We start from the raw sequence: 27,028 nt of genomic DNA on the forward strand, positions 1-27,028 counted from the left end.
CTTGAATAAACTACTCCTTATGTTTAAAGGATTATATCAAATTTCTATTTCTAAAAAAGGTGTAAACAAACCTAGACGTTCATTTGATGGAAATTTGCATCTTCCATGTAATACAATTACTTTACACTCTTACAAAATGCCCTCTTTACGCTCAACTGATTGCTTCGTCTTGGTGCTGGTCTGCCTCTAATAAAGTTGCAGAATTGCGATTTCGACAAGGCTGTGTGTCCTTGGGCAGCGCCAGTACGGAAGAAGATTGATACATTGGGGCGGCAGTGGGCGTGAATGAAGCTGGGGACATGTGGGATGGATACTCGCAGCAAGGTGAGTGTTGCCTTTATCCCAGGGGACTGGTGTGAACCCGGGTTAACCTGGGCAGTGCTTGAAGAGGGTCCAGCTCGCCTGTTCGTGTGCACACGAGGCAATGAGAGATCGCTCCCGCGTTCCATTGACATTGAACCCGAGGTGATTTGACCTGACGGGGTGATTGCTGCAACTACTGAGATAGGGACGGTGCAAATGTATTGTGCTTCATGCTGGCACTGCCACTTTCAATATTTGTTTCTTTCGCTGATGGATCTTGTTCACTTCTCCAGGCCATGCAGAGTAAGGAAACCTGAATTATTTTACCAGCTGAACACTGCTGTTCAGTCAACATACACAAGCCACACTTCTTGAATTTTACGTTAATACATTGGCTTTTTACTGGTGTTGAGCAATTTACAAGTTCTCAGGTTGTTTAGCAGACCACTTTGAAGTTCAACAGAAGGATCATTTGGACTCGAAACATTAATTATGTTTCTTTTAACACGTGCTGCCAGTGCTACTCCGATTTATCCAGCATTTTCTGTTTTAATATCAGATTTCAGCATCTGCAGTATTTTGCTGTTATGCTTTGAGGCTTGCTTTGTACCAGCTGCAACGATGAAGTGGTCGTGCACCTCTTTGTAATATTCAGTGTGGTTGGCTTTACTGCAGAGTTATAATGACAGACCTGTTCATAGATTTCTCCTAAATTGATGGTGATAAATTGCAGGTTATATATTGATAATTTGTTTGAATATATCTGTTTCTTTGTCTTTTTGCTTTGGAAGGTATTGCAGCTTTTCAAGGCTTTACATAGAACAAGGAAACAAGTATTTAACGGTGACAATCGAGCTCTAGAAGGTAAGCTGAATTAAATATGATTATAGTACTGCTGATATGGAGGGATGACACTGGAGTAATGGTTAGCACTGCTGCCTACAGCACTAAGGACCGGGCGTTCGATCCTAGCCCCGGGTCACTGTCCATGTGGAGTTTGCACGTTCTCCCCGTGTCTGCATGGGTCTCACCCCCACAACTCAAAAGATGTTCAGGGTAGGTGGATTGGCCATGCTAAATTGGGGGGAAAAAAAGAATTGGGTACTTTGAATTTATTTTTAAAAGGAACACTGTTGATAGAACTGGTGTGGATGTAGTGTTTAATAATAAGTATGTTACAGAGTACAGCAGTACTAGATTTATTATCTTATCTGAGCATGTGCCATCTTGAACAGAACAATTCACCGATGGAAGTAAAAAGGAAAGGTATTGTGGAATTTAAATATATGTATTTTATGGGATATGGGCATCGCTGGCTCGGCCAGCAGTTTTATTGCTTATCCCTAATTACCCTTTGGCAGTGCTGGTGAGCCACTGACTTGAATCATTGCAATCCATGAGGCCTAGGCATGCACACGGTACTGTTAGGTCGGAGTTCCAGGATTTTGGCCCAGCGATAATGATATATTTCCAAGTCAGGATGGTGACCGGCTTGGAGGGGAACGTGCAGGTTGTGGTGTTCCCATGCATCTGCTACCATTGTAATGCTATATAGAATCATAGAATTTACAGTGCAGAAGGAGAACATTTGGTCCATTGAGTCTGCACCGGCCCTTGGAAAGAGCACCCCATTTAAGCCCACGCTTTCCAGTAACCCCCACCCAACCTTTTTGGACACCCAAGGGCAATTTAGCGTGGCCAATCCACCTAACCTGCGCATCTTTGGATTGTGGGAGGAAACCCACGCAGACACAGGGAGAACGTGCAGACTCCACACAGAGAGTGGCCCAAGCTGGGATTCGAACCTGGGACCCTGGAGCTGTGAATCAACTGTACTAACCACTGTGCTACCACGCTGCCCGTTGAGGTAGAGGCTGCGAGTTTGGAAGATGCTTGCGAAGGAGCCTTGGTGAGTTGTTGTAATGCAGGTGGTACAAAAGGTTGCAACTATGTGTTTGTGGTAGAGGGAGTTGAAGGTGGTGGATGGGGTGCCAATAAAGCAGGCTGCTTTGTCCTGGATAGTGTTGAAAGTGCTGTTGGAGCTGCACTCATCCAGGCAATTGGAGAGTATTTCATTACACTCCTGACTTGTGCCCTGTAGATGGTGGATAGGATTTGGGGGAGTCAGCAAGTGAGTTACTCTCTGTAGAATTCCCAGCATTTGACCTGCCCTTGAAGCTACAGCATTTATATGGCTAGTTCAGTTCATTTTCTGGTCCACGGTAACCTCCCAGGAAGGTTTATAGTGGGGGATTCAGCAATGGGAATGCTATTGAATGAATGCCATGGGGAGATGGTTAGATATTCTCTTATGGTCATTGCTTGACACTTGCGTGGTGCAAATGTTACTTGCCAATTATCAGCCCAAGCTTGAAAGTTGTCCAGTCTTGCCACATATGGGCACAGACTACTTCAGTATCTAAGCAGACACAAATGGTGCTGAGCATTGTGCAATCATAAGTAAACATCCCTACTTGTGACCTTATGATGGAAGGAAGGTCATTGATGAAACAGCTGAAGCTGGTTGGGCTTAGAAAACTACCCTAAGCCACTCCTGCAGTGATGTGCTGGGACTGAGATGATTGACCTCCAACAATCATAATCATCTTCCTTTGTGATAGATATGACTCCCCCGATTCCCTTTAAATCTAGTTTTGCTTGAGCTCCTGTATGTCACACTCGTCAAATGCAGTCTTGATGTCAAGAGTTGTTATTCTCACTTAACCTCCTGCCCCTGTTCAGCTCTTTTGTCCCTGTTTTAACTAAGGCTGTAATGAAGTTAGGAGCTCAGTAGGCCTGTCGGAACTCAATCTGAGCATCAGTGAGCAGGTTATTGCTGAGTAAGTGCTGCTTGATAGCACTGTCGATGACTCTCTTCAATCACTTTGCTGATGATCGTGAGGACAATTATTGGCGGGGTTAGATTTGTCCTGCATTTTGTGACATACCTGGACAATTTTCCACATTTTTGGGTAGATGCCAATGTTGTACTGGAACAACTTGGCTAGGGGCTGTTACGACTGGTTCCCAGTGAAGTCCTTAAATTTGTTATCGACCATCCCCTCTGTGGAAATTATTTTGGCATGAGCCCCAATTTATTGAACCCCAGATGGGATAGTGCTGGGTGAGGAGGGATGAACTGTGTCTCTCTCTTTTTATTCAACCCCCTCAGTTGGTTGCAACAAGATCGCGAAAGCTTCAGCCTTATCTGTTGCACTGATGTGCTGGTTCCCCCAACATTGAGGATGGGATATACGTAGAGTGTCCTCATTTTAGTTATGATATCTATCCAACCTCCATATACTCTGCAGAAGTCTGCATTGCTGCAATTACGAACTTCCAACGGCTGCAATATTTCGCCATCTACTCCTCACGGACAAGTCAAAGACTGATTCATTTTGTTTGTTAATACTTAATTTTGGAGCCATTTCTCATTTCTAATCTGTGTGAATGTATGCGCATACATTTTGAAACCAATTCCTCCTGTTTAGTAGCTAATAAACTCACTCTTTCCTTAACTCAAAGCCTAGTTAAAATGGCTCCTGTGAAAACAGAAACATTTGAACGGGGAAAAGGGATCCACAAAGGAAGGGAACTTGTGAATAAGTTTACAGCTTTTTTTTTAGCGCAGTCTCCTGTGTGTCCCTGGCAAAGGGGAGAACCCACAACTGGTCTGGGACATAACTTTGACAAAAGGTCATCTGAATTCGAAACATTAGCTCTTCTTTCCTTACAGATGTTGCCAGACCTGCTGAGATTTTCCAGCGTTTTCTCTTTTGGTTTCAGATTCCAGAATCTGCAGTAATTTGCTTTTACCCTGGGACATAACTTGCGAGATGTGATTCTTGCTGAGATGATCGGCTCCTGTTATCTCCACAGGATAGAATCGTAGAATTTACAGTGCAGAAGGAGGCCACTGGGCCCATTGAGTCCACACTGGAAAGACCAACCCACCTAAGCTCACACCACCACCCCATCCCCACAACTCAGTAACCCCACCTAACCTTTCTGAACACTATGGGCAATTTAGCATGGCCAATCCACCTCACCTGCACACCTTTGGACTGTGAGAGGAAACCAGAGCACCCGTAGGAAACCCACACAGAGAGGACGTGCAGACTCCGCACAGACAGCGACCCAAGCCGTGAATCGAACCTGGGACCCTGGAGCTGTGAAGCAACTGTGCTAACCACTCTGCTACCATGCTGCCCTGTTAGTTGCTTCATGCCTTTGATGGTTCGCTGTCTGGAACAAAAGGATGTGATATTCCACTATCTCTCATGACTTAGCATTATCCAGACAGGAAATTCTTAGGCAGTCACTAAATTTACATTTGCAGGATTTACACCCTCAGCTGTCTTTGGCTTGTATGTCTAATTTTAAAAACACGTCATATTTAAAAGTTCAATATGTTCAAACGTAATTCGTCGTTTTGGTCTATCATGACTGAGAACAGCTAATTCTGCAGCGCAAGCATTCCGCATTGTTGCTGGAATGTTGTCATATAGCTTTTGCAGTAATCCAGTGCCTTCAGCCATTTCTTGATATCACATGAAATGAATTGAATTGGCTGATGGTTGGGATCTCTGATTTTGGGGACCACTGGAGGAGGCCAAGCTGGATCATCCCACCTGGCGCCTCTGACTGAAGATTGTTGTAATTGCTTCAGCCTTGTCTTTTGCACTGGTGTGCTGATCTCCCCCGGCATTGAGGATGAGCATATTTGTGGAGCCTCCTCATTTTAGTATGCCTGCCAAACTTGCATTTATTCTCTTCGATCTTGCAATGCAATCTTGAGCTCTATATTACTGTAAGTATACACACATGGACAGCAGATACCCATAGTAAGTTAATTTGAAAAGATCCAATCTGCTGAAGATCGAAAAACCTGACCTTCGCAAAAGTATTTTATTAAAAAAAACATACATTTCTCTCCTCACCCCATTCTTGAGGGTGCCTGTTAGGTCTTCACAGGGAAATGCAGTCACTTGATACTTCAGCCATGTGACCATTCTTGGTTTGTGTGTGTCTTGCCCACGCAGTGTCAGCAAGCCTGATAGGGATCTTATGCACTTTGTGGCACAGGATAACAATCCAGAATGTTCAAGCTAGATTATGTCTATAATTCAAATTTGAAGATTCAGCTTGCAACTTTGACTTGGGCATGAGTGCTCCCAACTGATTTCAGCTGACACTGAGATAAGAACAGGTCAATGAAACATTGTAAACGTGGAATCTTTTGTGATGGAAGCAGATTTCTGTTCTTCACATTGAGGCGAAGAAGTTTCTTCAACTATCTCGTGTGACCTTTTGATAGAAAAGGGCATGGAATTGTAACTTCACAAATTACATGTAGTGCATTGGGCCTCTATTTTGGGAGACAGAATCATAGGAATTCACAGCACAGAAGAAAACCATTCAGTTCATTGTGCCTGTGCCCCAGATAAAAAATATACCTGTTGACCTAATACCAGTCTCTTGTCTCGCCTTGCAGGCAGTGGCACTTCCAAGTGTTTTGTTTCCATTTTTAAAAATAAATTTAGAGTACCCAATTAATTTTTTCCAATTAAGGGGCAATTTAGTGTGTTCAATCTACCTACACTGCACATCTTTGGGTTGTGGGTGCGAAACCCACGCAAACACGGGGAGAATGTGCAAACTCCACACGGACAGTGACCCAGAATTGAACCTGTGAGTCTGCGGTGCTAACCACTGAGCCACCGTACTTCCAAGTGTTTTTTAAACATGATGATTTTTCCTCTCCTACACTTTCAGGCTGAACTCCAGACCTTCACCCTCTGGGTGAAAAGATTTCTCCTAAAGTGTTGGGGAACACTTTTTTAAAAGCTTCAAAGTCCAAACACATGACGTATTGAAGACATCATCAGCCATTTGCAAGTAAAAATATCTTGACAGCCTGTTGAGTAAACCTCCTCATGTTTTTACCTTCGTGGTCTGCAAGCCTATCTTTTAAACATATCACATGTACCATCCCCCAACCAGTTCTTCCACCCATTACTTTAAATTTATGACCTTGGTTTTTGGCCCCTCTGCTAAGAGAAATGGAGCCCTCCCATCCACTCTATCCACACCCCCTCATAATTTTATACACCTCAATTAAATCTTCCTTCCTCTGTTCCAAGTAAAATAACCCAGTTTAACAAATGCGTAGATGTGATATTATGGATTTGTAAAAAAAAGCTTATTTTTGTTTTAAATGGACAAAGTAGTTGAGAAAAAGGCTGCCGAAATGCACTTGACTTTTTATGACTGCAATGTTTGCCAAGCTTCTAGAAGGCTCCAAGTTGGAATGTAACCTGACACGTGAAGACATTTGAAATTCAATGCGCTTTCCCATAAGGGTAAACGGGAACTCATTGATGATGCCTTTCTATGAGGTGCGACTAGCTCTTTCCAACTCGCCAAACCTGGAAGAACAAGAACCATTCAAATTAAAGCTGAGGCATTTGAAAGGTTAATTATCTCAGCGAGAGAACAATGTACAGGACTGTGCCCCCAAACTTGGGCTAACCCAACACACAATATGGAAGCATAATTTGATAGTGTGGGATAGCAGCCATTGCGTTTTGAACTCTATATAGAGTGGCTGGCAGAGAACCCAGAAGACCTCTGGAAGACAGGCCCAGCCCACAGCTCTTGGTTGGGCTAAGTGTGGCCAACATGTGAGGGCTGGATTTCTTCCTGCCACCAGTAGTCTTAGGGACGTTGTCCAGAAATTATTCTGCTTTGCTGAAAAAGGTATTCTGGTTGTTAAGTGCCATGGCAGCAAAACCAATAAATAAAAGGGACCTTCACTCCCCTATGCTGCTCTATCTGCAAAGGAAAATGCTGACTATTCAACCATGGAAGCCATCACAGCTGTTGGGCACAACCTTTTAACTTCAATCCTTTGCTCCAGGCAACTAGCATGCCAAGCTAAGGGCCTGCAATACCTTCAAGGACTAAACTGAATCTCATCTTTGCATGCATCTTTTATCCCTATCTGCATTTAACCTTCGTATGTATTTAGTTACTAACTATTATTTCTATTGAAGTAACGTAGAGCAGGTAGTTTTGTAATAAGCAAACCTTTATCTCATTTAAGTCTAAAGCTTTGCTGCTGGGTATTTTTAAATTGAAACACTCACCAGTTCACACCACACACATTCTTACTTCGTTAACCACGTTGAAGAAACACCTTTTACATGGTTGTGACACCAGGTAATGTAATCTTTCCTCGTTCTCCAGTCCTGACAACACACTCCTCAATCTCTCCTCTAGTGCAATCACATCCTTCCTGCAGTGTCGTGACTAGAGCTCTACACAGTGCGGTAGCTAGGGCCTAACTAGTGTTTTTGTACAGTTTAGCATAACATCCCTGCCCTTATATTCAATGTCTCACTTAGTAAAGGAATTTGGCCTGTATGTATGCATTGTTTTTCAAAAAATATTTCTATTAAGCATTTTTAAATCAGTATAAAGCAAGAAAGACAAACCCCAAAAAACAACAACACCCCCCCCCCAACAGCTGACTGTGACTAGCTCTTTGAAGTACAGAACCCCTCCATTGCATCCTTTATGGTATACTTAATTTTCTCAAGGTGTAGAAACTGCATAAGGTCTCCCAGCCATGCTGAGGCCTTGGGTGGAGAAGCTGATCTCCACTTCAACAGAACCCGCCTGCGAGCAATCAGAGAGGCCAAAACATCAGGCTGCAGCTTCGGCAGGTCTGCCACCCCAAATAGGGCCTCTAAGGGACTGGACTCCAATCCCATTGGCAGAATCGCCAACATGGTGCTAAAGGAGTCAACCCAAAATCTCACTGGCTCAGGACATGCCTAGAACATAGGCATATGGTTTGCCAGGCTCCTCCCACAGTGCTCACACTTGTCTTCCACTTACTCAAACAGCCGACCCGATCCTGCACCTTGTTAAATACGCCCGGTGTACCACCTTTAACTGTATAAGCCCAAGTCTCACGTAGGACGAAGTGGCGGTCACCCTTCGCAGGGCTTCATATCCCCTCCAGGGATGCAGTATCCTCGGCCAAGATCTCCCGTACATTCCAGGAGTACTCCACTCCTCCGTCCTTGCGAGAAACAAAACCTGTTCCAACAGCGATGATGACATCACTGCAGGGAATCATGGGAAAACCTTCCCCACGAAGCCCGAAACTGCAGATACCTAAAGGTTTCTAACTGCGAAAAACCAAACTTCTCTGACAGCTCCTCTAAACTCGCGAAGCGCCCCTCCAGAAACAAATCCCTCATTCCTTCCACCCCCTTTTCCTCCCAACCCCTAAACCTGGCATCCAATCTTGCCAGCTCGAACATACGGTTAGCACAAATTGGCGCCATCTTCAACACCGCTCCTAATTTAAAGTGCTGCCGAAAGTTTCTCCGCATTTGCATTGTAGCGACCACCACTGGGTTAGCAGTATGAATGTACTAATCATAATTCTTTGTCCTGCTACCTTCAGGAATCTGAAGACATGTATTCTAAGGCCCCCTGTTCCCCTAAGCGTTTTAGTATCTGACCATTTATTGTTTATTCACGTTTGTTTGGCTTCTCCACATGCATTGGGCGTGATTCTCCGGCCTCGTTGTGCTCTCACTCGAGCGATACGCTGCTGGTGAATAGCGGGAGGGACTGAACACAAGAACCACGCCAGGCGCCAAACAGTTTGCGATGCTGCTGAAGCTTGGCAAGAAACCAGTTATCACCACTTAAGTCCTATTTCCATACAGTTAACGAGAGCCACCCCATATCCAACAGCCTCCCGTCATTCATCGGTCTCCCCAGCAAGTGGTCACACGGACGCCGATTAGTACTCCTGTTTATAAACGTGAACCTGGTGGGAGAGCTTCTTTGGGGAACCCAGGAGGTGAGTAACCATTTTTGCTCCCAGGCAATGAACCCAGGGGTGCTGGGCTTGCCGTCCATGTGCTCAGCGGGGGGTGGGGGACCCTCAGGTTGTGGGGCCTCGTTAAGTGGATCAATTAACGTTGAGTAGGATTCCCAGCCTCACCGGGCCGAGTGCCGGGATGTTCACGGCAGTTCTTCCTTGCTACCAAACTTAGAAATCTTTCCACAGAATCGCACCCATTACCTCTCTCTTCTCCAGATAGAGTTCCATTTGCCACTTTTCTGCCCACTTGAGCAGTCCATTGCTATCTTCTTGCGATCTGCAGCTTTCTTCCTATCAATCACATGGCTACATTTTGTGCTTAAAAAATTTTTTTTAGAGTACCCAATTTTTTTTTTCAAAATTAAGGGGCAATTTCGCATGGCCCCCTGCACACCTTTGGGTTGTGGGCTGAGGCCCACGAAGACACGCGGAAATGTGCAAACTCCACACGGACAGTGAACTGGGGCCAGGATCAAACCCGGGTCGTCAGCGCCATGAGGTGGCAGTGCTATTCACTGCGCCACCGTGCCGCCCTACCTGCAAATTTCTTAGTCATGCCTGCTACATTTAAATCAAAATCATCGATATATTTCAGAAAAAACATAAAACCTAGTACTGAGTGCTGTGGCCCACTGGAAATCTAGCTTCCAGTCACAAAAGACATTGTGGACACATTACCATATGCTTCCTGTCACTGAATTGATTTGGACCGCCTTTGATCTCATGAACCGTTACTTTTTGGACCAGTCTGCCAAATGGAACCTTGTCAAAAGCCTTGTGAAAAAAGCCTTGCTAAAGCCTGTCACAAAACTAAAAGCCATGTTGATGACATCAGCTTCCCTCCTTCCTACCTCCTCACAAAAGCCAATAAAGTTAATCAGGCACTATCTTCCTTGACAAATCTATGCTAATTGTCCTACGTTAACCTGTGCCTTTTATAAATGACAATGAATATTGTCCCTCAGATTTACCAACCGCCAATGTTAGGCCCACAGGCCTGTCGTCATTCCTCGGGCTATCTCTTCCCAAGCCTTTTTCAGCAGCAGTACAGCATTAATTGGTGCCATTTCTCCGGCACCACAGCTGGAGCCAGAGTGGATTGGAAAATATCGGTTAGTGCCTTCACTATTTCCTCCCTTGCTTCTCTTAACCTGGATATATCTCATCCAGGCCTGGCAATTCGTCTACTTCTAATGAAGACATTTGCAGAAAAATGGGACTTTTCAAGCAATGGCAGTTTTGTGACAGTTGATCGGATTGACTGTGAACTGGAAAGTGCTTTCCAGTGCTTTGGGGCAGCACGGTAGCACAGTGGTTAACACTGTTGCTTCACAGTTCCAGGGTCCCAGGTTTGATTTCGGCTTGGGTCACTGTCTGTGCGGAGTTTGCACATTCTCCCCGTGTGTGCGTGGGTTTCCTCCGAGTGCTTCGGTTTCCTCCCACAGTCCAAAGATGTGCAGATTAGGTGGATTGGCCATGCTAAATTGACCCTTAAGTGTCCAAAAAAGGTTAGGTGAGGTTACTGGGTTACAGGGATAGGGAGGAGGTGTGGGCTTAAGGAGGGTGCTCTTTCCAAGGACCAGTGCAGACTCGATGGCCCAAATGGCCTTCTGCACCGTAGATTCTAGGATTCTATGCATTGGTAAATGGAGTTGGGTATCTAGAATTTTTGCATCAGTCATTAACATGTGGTGTTTTATTACTTGGATTTTAATGGAATACAAAGCAGAGTTGAACTAAATGTTCTTGCCAGTTGTAGTGTCAGTCGTTCTTAGTTGCTAGCATTCTAGCCCCGCAAAAGCACAGTTATTCCCGTAAGTGTAAATCCTCAGCGTTAGCGATATCCACAGGAGGAGAAAAGCTGCATTCCATTACTTTGTAGGTCATGTTTAGATTTTGAGCTGATGGCAGTAAGAAAGGGAAGGAAGGCGAGAAGGAATGATTGGGTATGGGGAAGCGATACCCAATCTGAAAGGAAAGGAGTGGAAGAATGCATTCATCAATCAGGGAGGAATGGAATGGGGTAAAGAGATAATGGCAAATGTGAGAGAGATTGAGAGGGGAAAAAAGATGGGGAAATGTAAATGAAAGGGAGCGGCCTAGGGTGCAAGTAAATATTTTAAAACCGAAATCAGAAGTTTTGTTTTGCTCGGTGAAAACTTTCTTAAGTAGTGTAAGAGTCCTTCTTGCTCATTTTCCTTTGTTCCCATTTTCTGTTTCTTTGATTATTTTTGGACCATGGACCCATATAATGTGCCTTTAAGCAGAAATCCCAACCTGAATCAGTCTGCTTGTCAGGGCATTACATTCCAGGTTTTGTATTTTGGAGAAGAGAACCAGCCGCTTTGGCGCCAAGTGGATCTTAGGAGCCAGCTGTGGAGGAGGTCGGTTGGATTGGTTGGCTGCCAACTGGTGGGTAGGCCAAGGGCACTGTTCTGCCTGACAACGGTCAGTGATTGGTTCCTGCGTGATACTTTTTGAGAGTTTGACAGAAGCGTGTGCACGTGTGTGTCTGTGTGCGTGAGGAAGGATATTAAGTAGTCAGTTACATTGTTGCCAGTTTATCTTTGTTGTACATAATATTGGTTAACTGGTGTTTAAATTTTACACATTTTGTGACTGCAGTTTATTGGGCTCAGTCAAGATCCTCTGCTATTTTAAAATAACATCTCATTTCACTTGAGTTGCCACTTGGGTCAAGTGGGGCTGGAATTGACTGCGCACTGGCCCAGGTTTTTGTGACAGTACATTACATTTAATGCTACAATTGTTTTGAATTCACATAGTAACTGTATTGTCAACATTTCCTTTCTTTGTTTTCTGGGTTTGAGTTGTGAATTAGTGCGAACCAATCCAGTTATTTTCTCTGTCAAACTTTGACTTCTGAAAAACCTGATTTGGATGATCTTTTAAAGAAAATACACAATGGTTCACTAACCTAGAAAACAAACATTTGAGGTGAAATTCTCTGACCCGCCCTCCCTCGGCCGTGTCGGAGAATGGCCGGCGGGCTGCACGAATCGCGCCACGCCGCCCCGATGCCGGGACTGCGGAGAATCGCGCCACTGGGGCCGGCGTGGTCTGCGCGCCGCTGGTCGGGGTATCCAGCACGGGCCGGCGCACCGATTCTCCAGCCCGAATGGGCCGAGCGGCCGTCAACAAAAAGCCAAGTCTCGCCGGCGCCGTTCTCTGAGCCGGCGGGACCTCGGCATTGAAGGGTCCGGTGGGGGGGGGGGGGGGGGGGGTTTCGTCCGACCCCGGGTGGGCCTCCGTAGCGGGGCCCACTGGTCGGGGGGCCTCCTTTCTTCCGCGCCGGCTCCTGTAACACTGCGCCATTTGGCATTGGGACCGGCGCGGGGAAGAAGGCCACTGCGCATGCGCTAGTTGGTGCCAGGCCAACTGCGCTTGCGCGGAACCCTCGGCGCTGGGTTCACGCTGGGATTAGCAGCTGGAGCGGCGTAGGCCATTCCAGCGCCGCACTACCCCACTGTGGCCCAGAGAATTGGGACTCAGAAGGGGCTTCGCGCCGGAGTAAAACACTCCCGTTTTTGCGTCGTGACTTCGCCCGATGGGAGAATCCTGCCCAATTTTCAGTGACCGAACTCTAGTTACTCCAAGCTTAAATTAACAAAGAGTTTACCGTTCTTTGAAGGCCTGGCCAAGCTTAAAGTCTATGTTTTGAGTTTTTGATAGTTTGCACGTCGCTTACATATGTGCAGCTAGACGCTTTTGTTTAAGTTGGGTTCCCAGGAGAGCGATGCTCAACTTCAGATCAATGACCCTTAAATTCAGTCATGCTTCTTGTATGTCTGTAATTTTCGTGCCTGCCAGTGTACAGGTGGAAGTAGAGGTCACAAAATTGCCTCATCTGGAATTATTTATTCTGTTACTTAAGCAATCGCTGAGGAACAGAATAAAATTTCAGTTCGGATCAAAAATAGACATATGTCAAAAGCGTCATAGCAAAAATTCTTTGTACATCCTCTTTTGATTATCATTTTAATTTTACATATTTCACTTCAGATTTGTGTCAGTAACAGATTCAGGAATCCATATGAATCCAATTCATTCTGCATACTGGAGTTTAGCAGGCTATAAGAAACAGTTTACTCTGATAACGACTTGCACGGTTCAAAAATCTAAATTCAATATATTTTAATTTTGGAGACAGACGTGTCCAGAGCACTGATGAAAATAAAATAAAGCTGCCCTCCATCTCGTGTCCTTTTCCTCTTTTTGCATTATACTAATAATAGTCCTCCTCATGTTTAAGATGTCTTTGAACTATGGATCCACTGTACCTCAATATAAGCAACTCTGACCTCTAAAATGTGCTCCTGTCATCTGACATCTTGGTCATCTGCCTGAATTTTCACAGGATGAAACTTTGCACAGGAAAGAGCCTAATTGCACCATCTACCAATACCAACCTTCTCGAGATTTAACTCAAATCAATCTGTCGACCCAAGAAAGACTTGTACTATGCATGCCTTCATCCTCTTGTCGAACTTTAGTTGTGTTCATAAGCTCAGATTTGAAGGACTCTGAGTTCTATACCAATTTCCATTATATGGCAGAATCATGTACAGAGCTTGTTGTCTTTAGAGGATATTTGAAAAAATTCCCTTGCTGTGTTGTATTTTGTTAATCATATTTGTTAAATTGCAATTCCCTGACTCGTGTTCTTTTCATTATTCACTGTCACGTCTTTAGAGGGCATTTAAAAGGTAGAAAACGTGTGTGATGTTTCTTGGGACTCTGAAAGAATTTCTCAGGCCTGGATTATTATTTTTAACACCTGAGACCTGAATTTATGGATATTTATGTTTAGAAATTGATCGTGTAGCGAAAATAATTTTGTGACCTGCTGTTTAGCTGCAAGACAGAAGATTAACTCTGAATTCCGGCGCAACATTACTGAGTTGTCTCCAGAGAAAATAACCGAGGTCAGTTTATCGTGGCAATCCCTACACTGTCTTCTCCTACCAAATATTCTACTGGCTGACAGCTATTCACCATGAGCTCAGTGACTAATTGAACAAGGATGTGTCATGGTTACATTTAAATATATTCTGTGGGTGTGTGTGTAATTTTGGTTTTAAAAGATCGAGGTTAATCGTGGTCAATTCTGTTATTGGTATGAGCAGCTGTATTAATGTCAGTTGTAATTATTTACTTTAATGAAAAATCATAAATTCTGTTCAATTTAATAGTATCTGTGTATTTGTACCATTTCCTCTTGTGGTGTCTCCCTGCAGCTGCCAAGTTGATTATAAGAGCAGTGAAATTCTTGAAGAGCGCCTTGGGAATAATAAATATTGTTTCATAAAATTATAGAATCATAGAATTTAAGGTGCAAAAGGAAGCCATTCGGCCCATTTAGTCTGCACCATTACTTTCTTTTTTTAAATAAATTTAGAGTACCCAATTAATTTTTTCCAATTAAGGGGCAATTTCGCGTGGCGAATCCACCTACCCTGCACATCTTTGGGTTGTGGGGGCGAAACCCACGCAAACATGGGGAAAATGTGCAAACTCCACACAGATAGTGACCCAGAGCCGGGATCGAATCTGGGTCCGCGGTGCCGTGAGGCAGCAGTGCTAACCACTGTGCCACCATGCTGCCCGAAGAGCACCCTACTTAAGCCCACACCTCCAACCTATCCCCATAACCCGACCTAACCTTTTGGACACTAAGGGACAATTTAGCATGGCCAATCCACCTAACCTGCACATCTTTGGACTGTGGGAGGAAACAGAGGAAATCCATGCCGGCAGGGAAGACCGTGCAAACTTCACACAGACAGTCACCCAAGGCTGGAATTGAACCCGGGTCTCTGGAGCTGTGAAGCAGCAGTGCTAACCACTGTGCCACCATGCCGCCTATTGGGGTGGTGGCAATTATTTAAAGGATTTCCCTGACCGTGGTCAGATTTTAGTGGGTCAGCTTGTGAAAGCCAAAATGCAAGGTAAAATTAGTACTCTTAGAAATGTGAAAATTAGACATAGCCAGCATGAGAGTGAATCAGAAAATCTATTTCCACTGGTCAGTAAATCAGGCGCTAGAATTTCTACGTTTATCACAGTTACAGACTGGTGGGGAGGTTACAAGTACTCACTTTTGTTTTTGCCGATATATAGAAATTGTAAATGTCTCATTCGGTCTTAAAAGGAATAGGATGAAGAATTTCAAGACTTTCGAGAAGGTGCAGAAGAGACTTGTAGTAGCATGGACGAAGGACTTCACTTATTTAGAGACTGGAGAAGGCTGGCAATGTCCTTGGAGGATGGGAGAAAAGGTTCCAGCTACAACAGGTCCTCAAAATCTTAAGGGGATTTGATTGAGTAGCTCGGGTGAAACTTTCTATAGGCAAAAGAATAACTAGAGGACTCTTTTGGGGGGGGGGGCAGTGGGGGGAGAGGTTGGCATAGTTGTAATGACACTGGGCTAGTAATCCATAGGTCCAGGTTAATGCCCTGTGGACATAGATTCAAATCCCATCATGGCAGCTGGTGGAATTGAAATTTGATTAATAAAACCTGGAATTGAAAGGTTCACTAATGTCCTTTTAAGGGACAGAAATCTGCTATCCTTACCTGACCTGGCGTATATACGATTCCAGATCCACAACAATGTGGTTGACTCTTAATTTGCCTCGCACACCAATGAGTTCAAGGGTGACTCGGGGTGTGCAACAAATGCTGGTTTGCCACATCAAAGAATAAAAGATGTCTAGAGATACAATGGGCAAAAAAAAGCCAGAGGGGAGATGAGGAAAACATTTCTTGCGCAGTGAATTATGATCTGGACCGCACTGCCTGTAAGGATGATGGGAACTGGTTTAATAGTAATTGGATATACTTGAAAAGAAAAGCTTGCAGGACTTTTGGAGAAAGCAAAAGAATAGGACTAGTTGGATAGTGCTTACAGAAGCTAGCACAGGCATAATGGGCCGAATATCTTCCTGCTGTGTAGCATGATTCTAAGCAGATAATACCTTTTGATAACTGATGGGAGTCATAATAGAGAATTATTTTCTCCAATTGTGGAGAATTATCAAATGTGATTCGATCAATCATTTTTCTTCATTACCACCTGAGGAAATAATTTTAATGAATTCCTTGTTTCCCTTCTGTTATTTCTTTTTACCTGCATGAAGCAGCCATGCCTCCCACCACTGACCCTCCTGCCCCAAAAATCCAATTTAACCTTGTCAGTTCTCCAATGCCTTGTTGCTGCCACCCCAGTGTTGCCACACCAAGCCTAGTCACTACCTTGGCACTTTGAGTATACCCATGCCAGTGAGTATACCATACCAGTGCTCTGTCCCCTTTCTTTGCCCTGCTGTCCCACCCTACCTGTGTGGCCCCTCTCCCATTCCTGCTAGGTCTTTCTGCCTTCCTAATGCTTCCATGTCTTTTGTGCAGTTTTGTAGTCTATACTTCTGTATTTGTTATTTAAATTGGTATGTTTCTCATTCATCCGCTTACACTAATCTAACCAATTGTAAATAGTCTAATTCATTGAACAGAAGTGTTAAACTGCATTGTAGCAAAGTGCTTTTCCCCATTTTTGCATCTGCACAATGGCATACATTTGAAGCATGCTTCTGATAAAGGATTAAGTATGTGAAATGGGTTGTTAGCACCACTGACTCACAGCACCAAACACCCAGGTTCGATCCCAGCCCCCGTGTCACTGTGGGTGTGGAGTTTGCACATTCTCCCCATGTCTGCGTGGGTCTCACCCCCACAGCCGAAAGATGTGCAGGTGGATTGACCACGCTACATTGCTCCCTAATTGGAAAAAAATTATTGGGTACTTTAAATTTATTTTAAAAAAGTGTTTGAAATGGGTTATTTAAAAACCGCTGGCTAGCTTTATTGTAGGAAAACCTGGAGCATTAGCAAGTCCAATTTGATACCAAGCCTCAAAGGAGATGTTAAGGCAGATGACAAAAAGTTTGGTCAGAGGTTGATTTTGGGGAAAGTCCGAAAGAAGAAAAGATAGGTAAAGGGGTTTAGGGAGGGGATTCGATGCTTCTGGCTGAAGGCGTAGCTGCTAATGGTGGAGCAATTAAAACTGGGGATATTCAAAACGCCAGAATTTGGAGGACTGCAGAGATCTTGGATGGATATGGGTTGGAGGAAATTACAGAGATAGCAAGTGGTGAGGCTGCAGAGAAATATGAAAAAAGGATGAGAATTTTAGAATTGAGGCGATGTTTACCGGGAGTCTACGTAGATCAGTGAAGAAAGGGACTTTACCTTGGGTGAACACAAGCTGAAAAGATGAAGGTGACAGCATGTCTAATATGCCAAGTTCTACATTTATTACAATCACTCAGAGGTCTGTTACGTTACATTGACAGTGTTATTGACTTGGTTAAATGCATCTAGAATTTGTTTAGTAATTGTTTCTGAATTAATGGTTTTCTCTTCACAGTTACTTAAATTTGGTTCAGATGTTGAAATTATTCTCCGAAAAACAGTAATCCAGGGAGTTCTCACCAACCGCAATACAATTTGTAAGTAAGGTCCCTTTTGAAGCACGTAAATCTAACCAAAAGAATACATTGTATGCTAAAACAGCAATCGCATTGTTTTCTTTTTGTTTATGATCACATTGGGCAGAATTTTCCGTGCGTCGCTGCAGCGTGTTACGTGGTGGTGGCCAGCTGTTGCCCAGCGGTGGTATCTTCTGGTTCTGCCACTGTCAACGGTGCACTGCCTAATAGTCCTAGAATAAGAAAATAAGACCATAGAGTGCAGGACACAAGGCAACAACCATTTGGGCAGCAGTGACGATGGCAAATCATTGAAAGATCTACTCACTCTGTCTCGTTCCTGTTCCTATTTCATTTTCTTTTCAGTTAATTTAAGTGATACGTCCACCACCAATTGGGTGGGCACTCTTTGTTCAAACAAATATCTGGGTTTTTAAAAAGAGTTCTCTTAATCCGACCTTTCATTCTTTCCTTCAATCATAAACTCATGCTCTTCGTTGAACAAGTGACTTGCAGTATAAATTGTCATTTCTGAATGCCTGTCTGATCATCCCTTAACCTCCTTCTGTTTGAATAAAAATGTATCCAGTTCCTCATTCTTATTCTCATAACTAAAGCCTTGGAGTTGTTCTTTTACAGAATATGCAGCATTAAAACAGGCCATTCTGCCCATTCAGTCCATGCTGGTGTTTATACTTCTGTCAAGCCTCCTCCCATCTTTTTGTATTGTAACACTCTATTCCCACCTCCTTGTTTGTCCAGCTTCCCATTAAATGTAACTATACCGATCGCATCAATCACTTCCTAGGTAGCAAATTCATTTGAGTGATGAAGTTTCATCTGATTTAATACCTTTAGTTATGTTTGTTGCAATAAGAGGAAACATTCTCTGTATATTCAGTCTGGCAAACCTTTTAGAATTTGAAAGCTTTTTCAAGAGAAAAGAGACCCAGCCTATCGATACTTCCTGACATGTGTCCAGGTACAGTGTCTTAAAACCGACATGCTCGGGACTGAGCCTTGTCGATGGTAGACCGGCTATGGAGAGCTAGGAAATGAGTTAAATCTCTGCAGAATACCCAGCCTCTGACCTGCTCTTTCTGGTCAGTGGTAACCCCCAAGATGTGGAAATGCAGCGATGGACATGGAATATCAAGGGGAGATGGTTAGATTCACATTTTGTTGGATATGGCCATTGCCTGGCACTTAAGTGGCAAGTAACATTTACATCTGTTATTAAACAGACTTGGGGTCGGGGGGGGAGGGGAGGGGGGGGGGGGGGGGGGGGGGGGGAAACGGCTAGCACAGAGTCAGAGGAATATGCCCACACCTGACCGAGTTACAGTAAGAATTAAATTTGTTTGTGGGAATACACAGGATGCCCCAGATTCATTGTTCTTCAGGACACTCCTGTCTGACCAGCGATTAGCCCATTAGAGTCTGATGGCCTCTTTGTCAATGGGACGTTAGTTGCATATCATAGCATGGCTCTGTTCTTTTGTATAAATGGGAGTGGGCAATCAAACAGCCAAGATAACGCTGATGGGTTCAAGTCTGGAGACCCTAGCAGAGAACCTTGTTGTTTGAGGGGCTGGGCAGAGCTTAGAGAGAGATAGGGAAAGAATGCTACAGGAAGTCAACCAAGAGAGGCCATGAAAGCTGCAGGGGATAATGCTTTGGAAATCAATGATATGATATGCAACTAACTTCCCATTGACAAAAGAGGCCATCAGACTCTGTAATGGGCTAATACTGGTCAGACAGGAGTGTCCTAAAGAATAATAGATCTGGGGCATCCTGTGTATTCCCACTAACGAATTTGGAAACCGAGAGAGGTTGCCACCAAGGCAGGCTTTGAAAATGTTTCAGAATGAATTTCCCTAACAGAAGAAAAATTGCTTTGTAAATGCAAGTATTGCCTTTACCTGTGAAAGTGGCACGTGAGTTGCATGTTCTGTTGCAGTGTTGTTTAATGGGAATTAATGTGTTACGGTTAAGAAACTGCATGTAATCTGTCATTGTTAGGGTTGACGTTTTAAAGTTTATTTATTTTCTTTTGTTTTAATAAAATTAGTTTATAAAATAACAAAGCCCTATTTCTTATATTATCACTCCTGGAACGAATCGATCTTTCCGTAATGTCTTAAAACTTAAAAAAGTTATGGATCTGGTCCAGAATCTTAGCCACTGCTGAGAGCTCACCAGGCATCCGTGACATGCCATATGTAAGCCTAAGCCTAAATCCCATCAGATCTTACTGCATGTGGACACACTGCTTCACATTTTGAGGAGTCACGACTAGTGCTGAACATTGTGGTGCAATCATCAGCGAACATCCCACTTCTGACATCATGATGGAGGGAAGGTCATTTATGAGGCAGCTGAAGATGGGTGGGCTGAGGACACACCCCTGCAGCGATGTCCTGGGACTGAGATGATTGAACTCCCAACAACTGCAAGCACCTTCCTGTATAAAATTTATTTTTTATTGAATATTAGATTAAAATAATAAGTAATTCCCATCACAGGTTCACCGGATAAATAAATCCTTTTTGTCGATTTTTAAATGTCTTTTTTTTCCCCTGGTTTTTCATTTTTAAAAATAACCTGCAGGCTAATAATAAGGCAATGAGGCCTAGGTTTCCCAATTGTAACAATACTTGGTCAGTATTACAATCAGAAAAGCTAGAGCATAATTTGCAATAGTGTTTTATTAGGCCGACAGCATTAGAATCAATGTGCACGGTGGCAAAGTGGTTAGCACTGCTGCCTCACAGCTGCTGGGTCCCAGGCTCAATTCCGGCCTCGGGTAACTGTCTGTGTGGAGTTTGCACTTTCTCCCCATGTCTGCATGGGTTTGGTCAGAGTGCTCCAGTTATCTCCCTCTTTGGCTGCGCTAAATTGTCCTTGGTGTCCAAAAGGTTAGCTCGGGTTACAGGGATAAGGTAGAGGTGCGTGCTCTTTCCAAGGGCCGGTGCAGACTCGATAGGCCAAATGGCCTCCTTCTGCACTGTACATTCTATGATTATCTCTTGATTGTTTTTGAAAGTATTATCATTTGTACAGATAAATATAACACAAGAGAAAGAAGTGCAAAAAATGCTCCATTCAGAGTTGATGAATAATGTTTTTTTCATGGACTTGACTTTCATCCACATTTGATGATCTCTTTAAAGCTTCTCTTTCCCCTTCCTTGTAACAAGTCTCCAAAAGTGCCTTGAATATCACTATAGCCCTCAGTTTCCCTTCTCATAACCATACTGATCCAAGTAACCAGTCTTTTTTCCCCCACAGCTGTAGCGCCCAGGAAAGAAATTCTTCTGGATAACCTGCCTTTCAATGAGAATCCTACAAGGAAAGATACCTAGTATAGGAAATATTTCACTGCTGGATTCAATTTATTACAGTGTCTCCAGCGTTTTATTGGAACAGATAAGGTTTGTCTTTTTTGAAGATGCTAAAGGGCTAATTGTATATAAAACTTATGATGAAGAAAGCTAGGATGTGGTGACACAGCATCTCATTTGTTTTTGTCTGGTGAACCATGTGGTTAGCAATGAAAATAAAAACCGAATATGCTGGAAGCACTCGACAGTTAGGCAGAGAGAAAGGGTTAGCATTTCAGGTTAATTACCTTTCATCAGACCTATTTGTAATACCAAACGTTGCATAAGACTTGAAAAATGAAATTACTGTTTTGTATTTCTAACTACAATTGTGTACAGTAATCTAGTAGCTATACTGTACAGTGCAATACAATATTTTATGTTGTATGGATTTGGGAATTTCCTTTTTCCTGACCTTTTAAAGGAATCTCTCTTTATTTGAGCGAAAAGAAGCATTGTTTGAACTTGCAGTCCAGGAACAAAGTTGTGGAATAAATAACAGAAAATTGGAAATCCTAGATGAAAAACAAAGCGCAGTTCATCTAGTTCGCCTTTTACCATCCTGGTATTGCATGATACAGCAATAATGGATTTGTCATAGCAACCAATCTCTCTCAATTAGGCGGCAACAGACCCAGACATGATGTAAATATTTTCTCTTCAGCACAGGGCAGCAGCACGGTTCAATTCCCATACCAGCCTCCCCGAGCAGGCGCTGGAATGTGGCGACTAGGGGCTTTTCACAGTAACTTCATTTGAAGCCTACTTGTGACAATAAGTGATTTTCATTTCATTTTTAATTTCATCCAGTTTTTATAGTTAATTTTTAAATCCCACTGCCAGTGATTCATGATGCACAGGTCTTGTCTATTTTCGATGGCACTGGCAAATATAAAATCACCGAATTCTGCATGACATATGACAATCCTTTTTTTTGTGTTTCCTTCTGTTACTTTCCCTGTGTTATACTGTAAAACATGTGGACCCAGTTGGCATGCTTGTGTCAATGTAAAATTACATCATGACAGGAACATGCATGGCAAATTGAGCCGGCTCCATATCTGTTTGAAGACATGCAACTATTATCTTTTTATTAATCAGAGGAGTTGCCTATTATCTGCACACTTGTGTGGGCCATTGAAGAGTGTTATGGACAACAGAGCATCTTATCTCCTGTTTATGGTTCCGAACAAAGACTTGTTTGATCGGATTATTCTTCTAAATCTATAACTCGTTCTTTCTCTGTAAAAAAAAAAAGCCTTGAGGGCAGTGTGATCATGACCTCTAGGGTCGGTGCACTTTTTTCTTTTCAAAATCAGCGCTTCGCAATTATATTTTCTCTTGGACTGATTTCAGCTGGAAGAAGAAGACATCCTCCTCAGTGGCTCAACAACTGTGCTGTTGCAATTGGTTTTACCCAAGCAAGTGCATAAAATGACTTGCTAACCTAACCCTACTTGTCTGTCGATTTACAATTGGATAATGTTAACCAAATTAAATCATTACTGGGTCAGCATTAAGGAATATGTTCATATAAACTGTAACAGCTAAAGCATTGTCAATCAAGTCTAAAGCACTTTTTATATAGAAAACAAGTTTGCGATTTTTGTTTTGTGGCGGTTAGAATTTTCAGAATATGTTTTTTGGAAATGTGTTGTTTTTCCATCCATGTTCGTACAAATACAATTTTGAACCATACATTGCTGTTTTCTGTGGTATGTATATTCCTGTTATTTTATTTAAAGTATTCCTATTCTTTGAGAGATGGCTGGTGCATGAATCTTTACTGTTATTTTACAACCAACTTTCTTGATTATGTCTTCAAACTGCCTTATATAAGTATTACATGTTCTAATTTATGTTAACTTGCAATACAAAAGGGACCGGTTATCATTGACAAAAATTCTTAATTTACCTTTCAACTCTGCTTGTGGTGAAATGTTATCCAGATTTTCCTTTTAGCCACATGTTTTTGAATAGGAGAAAGGGCTATTCGTTCAATACCTTAACTCATCCAGCCATGCACCCAACCGCTTCAATCTTTCCAAATACTGTAACTTGAATTCTTGCTTTCTAGAATTGTCTTAATTTCTTCCCTTCTTGAATAGTATCATAGAGGCTCTACAGTGCAGGAGGCCATTCGGCCATTGAGTCTGCACCGATCGTTCGAAAGAGCATCCTCCCTAGACACAATCCCCCGCCCTATTCCTGCAGCCCCACACCCTGAGGGGCATTTAGCATGGCCAATCTACCTAACCTGCACATCTTTGGACTATGGGAGGAAACCAGAGCACCACAGGAAACCCACACCGACACTGGGCACTGGGAGAACGTGCAAACTCCACAGTCACCCAAGGTTGGAATTCAACCCGGGTCCCTGATGGTGTGAGGCAGCAGTGCTAACCACTATGCCACCCAATCCTTTTTATCAGGCACCAAGAATTGTACACTACATAAGATGGGATCTGTTCATTGTTTTTATACAGCAACAGTTCACCTACTTAAACACTGTTGTGCAAATGCAACTAACTAAACAGTGCTAACTATAGGTTTGTCTAATATTCCTTAAACCTCTTCTGTGATCAGCAAAATAGAGCACTGTTCTGTTTAATACATGCTTTTAAGCCTTTTAATTCCCTGCTAAGGGACAATTTATTTTATATTTATCCTCATTAATCATCCTCTCTTTTTTTTAAATTTAGAGTGCCCAATTATTTTTTTTCCATAATTAAGGGTCAATTTTGCGTGGCCAATCCACCTAACCTGCACATCTTTGGGTCGTGGGGGTGAAACCCACACAGACATGGGGAGAATGTGTAAACTCCACACGGACAGTGACCCAGGGATTCAGCGACCAGAGGCCGGGATTCGAACCCGGGTCCTCAGCGCTGCAGTCCCAGTGCTAACCACTGCGCCACATGCCGCCCTCATTAATTATCCTCTCTTAACTGCCACTTATTTGGCCTTGTTGATTAAATTACCTGTTTCCTCGTTAATCTGCATTGTTGCCAAATATTTGCTCTACCTCCAATTTTGACATCGCGTGCAAACATGGAATTTTGTTTGAGACATTCAACCAAGTCATTAATGAACATTTGACATAGCAAGGGTCTCAAGACCAAATGAAAACTGAGGATCTCAAAGATGGTTCCAGCAAAAGAGTAAGTTGCAAATGGCCGATCAGTTAGAATACACTCCATGGTGACTGAAGCTTTTAATGAGATTCTGTTGATGAACAACATGGGTATCATAGTATGATTTTAGAAGCAATGGATTAGGCCTCACAAACCTTTGGAAATATTTGAGTAGGTATTGAATTGAGAGGATGAGGTAATCTAGTAGACATTTATTTGGGTTTTTAAAAGGCACAATACATTTTCTTAATGATTTTGGAAGCAATGCTTAACAGTAATGCTGTATAATCGCTTAGGGCAGCTGGTTGCGTGTGACATGATTGACTGATGCCAATCTCCTGTGCAAAGTTTTATCATTTGATTACCCTTTGGAGCACAGGATCTGTGATACCAGGAGCAGCATTTACATGCCCCTTGCCGAGCATGTATTCAGTGGGTAGAGCATAGATTGGGTACCAACCCCACCCACCCCTGAGCAAGCCATTTTAATAAGGGAGTCCAAAGGGGCTGGTTTAGCACACTGGGCTAAATCGCTGGCTTTTCAAGCAGGCCAGCAGCACGGTTCAATTCCCGTACCAGCCTCCCCGAACAGGCGCCGGAATGTGGTGACTAGGGGCTTTTCACAGTAACTTCATTGAAGCCTACTCGTGACAATAAGCGATTTTCATTTTCATTTTTTTCAAATAAGCAAAAAGTAAACAACATTTATATACATGAACACTGGTAGGACCTCACCCAGGTACTCTGTCTCATCGGTCGGTTCCAGACTGGCTGACCTTTTATACAAGTACGGGTAAGCTACCCCGCCCCTAGCGGAGGAGCTTGTACTCCACAAGGAGCACAGGGAAAATCATCATCCCCACACTATGTCCTGTGGAGGTTATTACAGCCATCATAATAGGGAAGGGGGAAGACTGAAATAAGCAGTTATATTTAAATAAATCATCAAGGATCAATTGAGCTTGTAAACAAGCCAGTCAACCCTGATAATATGCTGTCCACGCTGTAATGTGGGCAAAGATCTGGCAAATGCAGTATAATGCGAATATGTGAAATTGTCCATTTTTATAATCTTTATTGTCACAGGTAGGCTTACATTAACTCTGCAATGGAAGTCACTGTGAAAAGCCTCTAGTTGCCACATTCTGGCGCCTGTTCGGGTACACAGAGGGAGAATTCAGAACGTCCAAATTATTTAACAGCACATCTTTCGGGATTTGTGGGAGGGAACCACACAGACATGGGGTGAACGTGCAGACTCCGCACAGACCGTGACCCAAGCCGGGAATCGAACCCGGGACTCTGGCGCTATGAAGCCATAGTGCTAACCACTATGCTAGTAGGAAGAATAAAAATAAGCATATTATCTAAATGGAGAGTGATTGCAGAGCTGTGTGATGCAGAACAATTTGGGTGTCCAAGTGCATGGATCACGAACAGCAGATACAACAAACAGGGAAGCTGAAAGAATATTACCATTTACAGCAAGGGAAATTGAATACAAAAGTAGGCAGGTTACTCTTGGGGCATTGGCGAGACCACATCTGGAATACAGTGTATTTGTCCCCTTATTTTATTAAGGATGTAAATGGGTTGGAAGTAGTTAACAGAAGGTTTACTAAACTAATACCTGGAATGGGCGATTTGCCTTCTGACTTATGAGGATATGTTAGGCTTGTATCTGCTGGGAATTAGAAGAGTAGGAGGTAACTTGATTGAAACATAGAAGATCCTGAGGGGTCTTGACGGGGTGGATGGGGAGAGGATGTTTCTTCTTGTGGGAGAGTTTAGAACTGGGGTGACTGCTTAAAAAGAAGGGATTGCCCGTTTAAAACAAGAGATGAAGCAAAATATTTTCTCTCCGAGGGCACTGACTCCTAGGAACTCTCTCAAATGGCAGTGGATGCAGAGCCTTTGCATATTTTTCAGACGGGGTAGATAGGTTCTTGATAAGCAAGAAGGTGGAAGGTTGTCAGGGGTAGATAGGAATGTGGAGTTGAGAGTACAAAAAGATCCGATTTTCCTGAATGGCGGGGCAAGCTCAAAGGGCTGAGTGGCCAACTGCTCATAATGTAAATCTGTTCAAGCACTGTGCATTTTTGGCAAGATGATCACCGGGAAAACTGGAAGGAGAACTGGTGCAGGTTTCTATAAGAATCCAATACACAAGAGATAAAGATTGACAGTGCAAGGCTAGTCCTTTGCCAGCCGGTATGTTGCACGGTATTGCAGTGCAAGTCAAATTGAGGGAAAAATATATCCAGCGCGATTCTCCAGAAAGATTTCTGTAGCGAGCAGGAATTGCCTGAGCTTCCCGGCATTCGGCCCAGTGAGACCGGCAACGCTATTCAACTTTAATTGGTCCACTTGATGAGGCCTCACAGGCTTCTCGACGCAAATGAAGGCTCGCCAGCTGATTCGCCGGGACCGTGCACACCAGCCCCCTGCTAACGAGGTCAAGTAGCACTTAAGCAGCACTTGCTCGGCTAACCCCAGACAGCTCACAATAATGGAGCCGAGGAGACCAGCCCCAAGATTCGGGGGCGCAGACTTGGGGAGTCTGCCGGATGCTGTGGAGGCTTGTTGCCCAGTGGGTCCAGGAAGGTCAGCCATAGGGCAGCCAGTGCCGTCTGGGAAGAGGTGGTGGTGGCTGTGAGCTCGGAGTGTAACCAGGAGGACTGGCTTCCAGTGCAGGAAGAAGGTCAATGATATCAGGCAGCATGAATGAGTAGACACTAACCCGCCCCCGAGACCGTTCCACCCCGTGTGAGCGTCCCCCCCCCTTTATCT

The 27,028-nt window shown here is 43.5% G+C and overlaps 1 protein-coding gene across 2 annotated transcripts; it reads left to right on the forward strand.

The window, feature by feature from the left end:
• The first annotated feature begins 210 nt into the window (after positions 1-210).
• On the forward strand, positions 211-22,802 carry lyrm7 (LYR motif containing 7). 2 transcript variants are annotated; one of them, XM_038804716.1, is made up of 5 exons: positions 211-324; positions 1,095-1,167; positions 14,087-14,157; positions 17,658-17,739; positions 21,013-22,802. In XM_038804716.1, exons 1-5 carry the CDS (start codon positions 286-288, stop codon positions 21,084-21,086), a joined length of 339 nt encoding a protein of 112 aa, XP_038660644.1. In that variant the 5' UTR covers positions 211-285; the 3' UTR covers positions 21,087-22,802. The 2 variants fall into 2 exon arrangements, with proteins under 2 accessions (XP_038660644.1, XP_038660643.1); XM_038804715.1 differs by lacking the exon at positions 211-324 and adding an exon at positions 472-606.
• Positions 22,803-27,028: the final 4,226 nt, after the last annotated feature.

Source organism: Scyliorhinus canicula, chromosome 8 (genome assembly GCF_902713615.1).
Source record: "Scyliorhinus canicula chromosome 8, sScyCan1.1, whole genome shotgun sequence".
NCBI lineage: Eukaryota > Metazoa > Chordata > Chondrichthyes > Carcharhiniformes > Scyliorhinidae > Scyliorhinus > Scyliorhinus canicula.